The sequence below is a fragment of the Neopelma chrysocephalum genome, unplaced genomic scaffold, assembly GCF_003984885.1.
Source record: "Neopelma chrysocephalum unplaced genomic scaffold, ASM398488v2 Primary Assembly neopelma1_68, whole genome shotgun sequence".
Lineage (NCBI taxonomy): Eukaryota > Metazoa > Chordata > Aves > Passeriformes > Pipridae > Neopelma > Neopelma chrysocephalum.
The window spans coordinates 2669946-2675996 of NW_020897727.1; the positions used below are offsets into that span (position 1 = coordinate 2669946).

Consider the following 6051-nt stretch of genomic DNA (forward strand, 5'->3'; position numbering starts at 1 on the left):
GCACATTAGAAAGCCTCCCACCTCCATTAAAAAGAATAATCCGAGGGGGAAAAAAATCTCCAAGGTGTGGCGGGGAGGGAAAAATATGTCACTGTCATTTGGAGCTTCGAGAGGGAAAACCCGAGATCAGAGTATTTACGCTTGTGAACTCTCACAACTTCTGTTAGAGACAATGACGTTTAATTGATGTATTGCTATCAACAACAATAAAGACCGATTTTTTTTCTTGCCCTGGCACTGCTGCTCTGCCCCCACCCTTTCCCCACCCCTCCCGGCCCCCAGCGAAGGAGAGGAAAACAAACAATAAATAATCAACCGGTCCTGGATGAAATACCAGGCGCCGCTTTAGCACTAGCGAGGAGAAGAGAAACGAAAAAAAAAGTTGTAAAACTTAATTTCTCCAGATTAATTTCTTTTTCTTTAAACTACTCTTTTTCTTCTTGTTGTTGCTGTTGTTGCTTTTTAATTACCGGTCCACGGCCGCCTTTTTCCAGCCACGAAGCAAAGGTACTGCGCATCTGGGGAAATTTGTCTCAAGCTTAATCGGCAAAAGTATAATGAAATTGTAAACGCGAATAATTTTGGGAGAGCGTCTGGCTTAGAAACCGTAGGAAGCTAATGGAGTGATTGATACAGTTAGAAATACAGACACAAATATGCAATAGATCCGCGTGGGTATTTTGTGTGCATCTACGTGTGGCTAGCAGTGAGTAACGTGTGCGCTTCTGTGCGTTCAGGTTCGGTTTCTTTCCCACTGTCTCAGGGTAAGGAGGGTGACAGCCTGCGCTGAGTGTATCCATCTCTGCCGAAACATCTCTTTAAATATTCAGTGAAAAATAATGTCATGTGAAGTACCACCTATAGCAGCATTATTATCTTCATTCTTCAACATCATCCCCGCTGATAGCTTCGTTTGTCTTTTTCTCAAAATCTACTGTACCGAATGCTGCGGGGAGGGAGGGGGCTCGCCCTGTGCAGAAATGAAAAGAAGCGTCAGTGACCACTTTGCAACGCTGACTAAATACTGGAGTGGCACCTGGGAGGCTTTTTCGGTTCGTATGCGGTTTTTTGGTTGTTTTTTGCGGCTGTTTTTTCCCCCAACCCTTCTTCATAAACGTTTTACTGTCTCTTTCGTTTAATAATGAGAAGAAAACGCCAGTGAGCCGGTTCCTCGAATGGGAAGATTTGTCCCTCTCCCTTCTCCTCTCGCTCACTCTCTAGGTTTTACCGGCTCATCTGAAATTGAAATGAGTTGTATCTGATCAGCCTCTTGCTTTTACAGAGAGTTTGTTAATATTAATACGGGAAAAAAGAGTAGCTTCTATAGAAGAGTAAATAATCCAGCGGGGGGAGTAGGAGGAGAGAGCACTAGATGGGTCAGGGTGGAGGGAAAAAACCGCCTGCGCTCTTGCTTCTGCCGGTTCAGCTTATTTCACAGAGTAACTTTCCGTGCCCGGAGCAGCGCGACACGCGGAGGGGCGCGGAGAGCGGAGCTCGGGAGGGACACCCGCCATTTACCCACGGTGCACGTGTAGCGCTGGACATACGAGATATTAAAAACAGCGTTGTCCGTAGCCTCTTTGCAACTAAACTTTTTATTTCAAGACCGTGACATTTGTTTGTAAAACGTCCCTCCTCTGGAAGTAACACACGGGCGTAAAAGTTCGGTGTGTGATGTATGTATCCCATGACAGGAGCTCAGTGCCCGCAGGGATCCCGTGCTGGGAGTGTTCGGGACCGGGACAAGCAGGGGAGCGCAGGGGCCCCGGACAGCCCCGGCGGGCCACACTGAGCGCAGCCCGGCCGGCCCCGGGACTCTGCGCGGCACCGCGGGCCGGGCCGTTCCGCTCCGCGCTCGGCGCGGCCAGGGGCGCCTCCGGCGGGCAGATGCGCGTCGCTCCCGCATCCGAGAGGGAAACAAAAGTCAGGAGCGACCCGGGAGGGGACGGGGGGAGATCGGGGAAACGGAGGCGCCCGCGGGCCGGGAGGGGGAGCGGAGCGGGGCCACGGAGCGAGGGCGCACCGCCCGCCCCCGGCCCCGGCGCCGCTCGCCCCGCACTCCGCGGGCGGACTGACGGCGGGCGCAGCCAACCCGCGCGGCGCGGGGGCGGAGCGGCCGCCTGGTCCGCCCGCCGCTCCCAGCGGCGCCCTAATTGTCCTGGGAATGTGTGAGGTAAAAAACAAACCCTTCCTATTTTCAGCACCCCTCGGGCCGTGATATATGGAAAGAGAAGTGGAGTTGCGGGGGGAGGGGGGATGAGCGGGAGAGAGCTGGAAGAGGGCGAAATGGATCTTTATTTGTAAATGCGGGAACGGGGGGGGGGGGGGGGGGAAAAAAAAAATCCTAAAACTTTTTGCAGCAGCGGGACGGAGCGAGCGGTAGCGCGCGGGGCCAGCGGCGGCCGGAGCGGGGCCGGGGCTCTCCCCGCACAGGCAGTTGCCGGGTGCGGGGCCGACCCTCCGGGGCAGCTGCTCCCCGCCGACCGCCCCCCGCCGTGCTTCCTCCCCCGATCGATTATTGCTCACCCTGCCCTCCCTCCACAGGTTCGGGCTGTGGGCGAGGCGGGGGGAGCTTTAGGGAAAAAAAAAAAAAAAAAAGAAAGAAAAGAAAAAAAAAGTGAAATGCAGCTCAAAGCTGCGGGAAGGAGGGAGGGAGGCGCGGGGAGTCCGTCGGGGCTGGAGGAAGGGGCGAGGGGAGACACATTCCTATAGTAACCAGGATGGCGCGATGCAGCTCCAGCTGGTTGCTAAGAGGGTTAAACTGTATCCAAACAGCTTTGGGGAAATCCAGCCCCTTCTCCTGCCACATGGATCGACTCATTGGGTGGGAGCGGCGGAGAGACAAGGGTCTCCAGCAAATCAGCGCCTAATTGATTAAGGCGAGCTGGTTTGAATAGAGCTGGCCATGTGCCAATCGCCTTTCAAAGAGCCCCTCTATGATTAATCGCAATGCATTATTGATAATCATAATTATAGCAGGACACATGCGCGGTGCGCGGAGGATCGGGGAGGCTGGGGGGGGGAGGCTCGATTTCCGTAATTTTGAGAAGATTTTTTTTTAGTAATTTTTTATTCTGCCCCAGCTGATGTTTGAGCCAGCATGTCGCGGAGGAAGCAGGCGAAGCCTCAGCATTTCCAATCCGACCCCGATCTGGCCTTGCTATCCCAGCGAAATGGTGAGTTCTTCTCCTCTCCCTCGCACACATTTTAACACAAACACACACGAAATAGATGAACTTACCTTGCGGGGAGTCGGGACCGCGTCGGGCAGCGGTGCAGGACAGAGCAGGATCTCCCGGAGTCACACGCGGGGGGGTCCTTCTGGGGTTTTGGTGCAAGTTCTTGGGTTTTATTTAATTTTTTGAACTCAGCGTTTTGTTTCGTCTGTTTCTTAACGAAACTCCAAACTCTTTCCGTTTTTTGATGTTTTCCCTCCGCCCTCTCCCAGCGGGGCGGTCTGGCATCCTGAGCCTGCAGGAGATGGATCCGCGCCCCCCGCGTCTCTCTCCGCGCCCCGTGGAGCTGGGAAACAAAGTAGGGCTGCGGTGGGGCGGCTGATCCCGTAGCCCCGCGGGACGGATGCCCCGTCCGGCCACACACGCTGCCCGCGCCGTCCCCCCGAAAGGGCAGGAAAATCCCCCCCGGGCACCCACTTTCTCGCCCGTCCCCTCTTCCCCCCCCGCGGACCCCAGCGCTCCCGCACCCCCCGCTCCTCCGCAGTCCCGCCGAGCGGACGACGCTGCCCCGCCGCCCAGCAGCCCCGGCCTCCGGCTGCACCAAAAGCTTCCTGGAGGCGGAAAAGTTGCCGCCGCCGGGCCGGGCCGCGGGGGGATCGCCCCGTCCCGGGAGCTGCCGCCGCGCCGGGCTCCGCGCAGCCGCCGCGCCGCAAAGGGGGCTCCGCGGCCGCAGCGCGGAGGCTCCAGAGCAGCGGGGGGCTGCTGACTTTCCCTAAGGTTGTGTTTTATTTTTATTTTTTTTCCTCCGTCTCCCCCTCTGCTCCAAGTTGGTAAGAGAGGGGGATAAGCGCTGGCTTTGTGTCCGCCAGGATTTGCAGAGAGGGAGCATGTGAAGTATCTTTTTTTTTTTTCCCCTTTCTTTCTCACCCCCCTTTTCCCTCCCCTCCGGAATACGGGGATTTCGTAGGAGTCCGGCACAGCCCTGCGGGCGGCGGAGGGGACGTGCCTCTGCCCGTACCTGTGCTGGACGCGGGGCGACAAGTGGCCGGCTAGAGCCGCGGCCGGGCGGCCCGGGGCAGCGTCCTGCCGGGGCAGCGCCCTCCCTGCGGCCGCCACCGCAGCCTCCGGTCCCCCCGGCGGCCATGGGGAGGGCGAGCGCCGGAGGGCCGCGGGGGGACCCGCCGGCCGCGGCGCAGAAGCGCTTCAGGCGGGCAGGTAAGGGAGGAACGGGGTGCGGCGGAGCCCTTTCGCCTCCCGGCCCGGCCCCGCCGCTCAGGAACACCGAGCACTTCCCGCGGCAGCTTCTCCGGGAAGCGGTGGCGGTGCCGCCCGCCCCGGGCCCGCCGAGCTGCCTCCCGGCCCCGGGCGCGGCGGTGCCGGAGCCTCCCGGTTGTGCCGAGGGACCACCGGGGACAGAGTCTCGGGCTCCGCGCGGGGAATTCGGTCGGAAAGTTTGTGGGATGTTGTGCTTCGCTTGTGAGCGTTTACCCGGCTTCCGAAATCCCCGGGACGCCCTCTTCGTACACCAGCAAATAGATCAGCACTCGCTCCGCGGAGCTCTGCGAAATGTTTCTTAAAAATCATTTGGGTCCTGGGAGTCGACTTTTGGTTTTTAGCTGAGTTCTGCGCGTATTGAGTGCACTCGAGTTTTGCCGTTTCCTCAGCATAATCCCCTTTCTCATCTCAGTAGACGTATTTATTTTTCTTACGATATTATTCCCACTTCCGCTCGAAGTTTGGAGTAGCAGTTGAGGAAGCGTTAGGGTTTTAGTTGTCTTTCATCGGCCTTCTATGAAAGAATTTAGAACTTCTTAAAAGTGAGCAGAGAAAAGGAAAGCTGAGATGGAAATGATCTTGCTGGGAAAGCAGAGAGGGATTTTTCACATCTTCACTTCGTATGATTGCATCTTTTGACGTTCGCTAAATTTTTTGTTTGTTTTTAGTGGATGGAACAGGTCAAAACAACCTCCAAGTATGTTTTTTAAAAGTAGCCGTTTTCTTCTGTTTTTAGTCTTTTGATCTGATTTTGCACATCGTTTTCAAGTGAAGGACAGTGGGAGTGTGAGAAAGGAATGTTAACTGAGCAGCTTTCCTGCCTGTTGCTAAAGGATGTCCTTGAAGTAAGTTGGATCTTGCCTGAAATGATGGCATGGCAGTGAAGCTTTTGTTTGGTTTACGTGGCTATCGTAAGTTAAAGAGGTGAATAACGAAGTTTATTCTTTTTAAAAAGTACCGAGCGGTTTCCTAGAAAAGCGATGTACTTCACTAAAAAATCTGTAGGAGCCTTCCCCTTCCGTTCTCTAGTACCGGTATTAGGTTATGGCTGGTTTACATGGTGAGACGATAAGTTCTGACTAAGTTACCCAGAGGGTGTGTTTTGTAATGGTGCTTCAGGGTTCAGAACGCTGTAATAATATTAGCATAGAGCTACTCCCGCCTTTCCGGGGTCCCCAGCCCTGGCAGCAACTTCACACTTGAGCAAGACTAGGTGGGTGAGCTGCGACGAGGACGAGTTTGCGTTCTATGCTTGAAATTGCAAAACAAAACCTTGAAATTCCAAGCGGTCCTTTCTTCTCCTTTCATACTGTGAATTCAGGTTTGCTAATCCATCCACAGTTTGCGCAGGGTGCAGGCCAGTGAAGCATCGCTAGCCTTTAAGACACTTGCAGTAAGGTAGTGCTGGGCAGTGTTTTGAGCGAATGAATAGAGTGGTTCCGTGACAATTTCTTGCATATGATTTGAATTCTGGTTTGTTAAAACTTTCTGCAATGGTTTCATATCTAAAGAGCAATAGGAAAAAAAGTTCATCAGACTGTAACAGCATGTTTTGGTTTGGGTTTGTTTTTTTTTAATCGCGCTGTCTCTTTCTTTTTTT

The 6051-nt window shown here is 54.8% G+C and overlaps 1 protein-coding gene across 4 annotated transcripts in view; it reads left to right on the forward strand.

Moving 5' to 3' along the window:
- The first annotated feature begins 398 nt into the window (after positions 1 to 398).
- The window catches only part of SALL1 (spalt like transcription factor 1), a 17703-nt gene continuing 12050 nt past the window's right edge, over positions 399 to 6051 (forward strand). Inside the window, exons 1-2 of one of the 4 annotated variants that reach the window (XM_027685027.1) lie at positions 399 to 507; positions 3084 to 3176. In XM_027685027.1, the coding sequence (XP_027540828.1) occupies positions 3101 to 3176 (76 nt within the window). In that variant the 5' untranslated portion in view covers positions 399 to 507; positions 3084 to 3100. Of the gene's footprint in view, positions 508 to 2154; positions 2174 to 2268; positions 2301 to 2612; positions 2992 to 3083; positions 3177 to 6051 lie in introns of those variants that run through there. The other 3 variants (XM_027685025.1, XM_027685024.1, XM_027685023.1) reach the window with 3 other exon arrangements.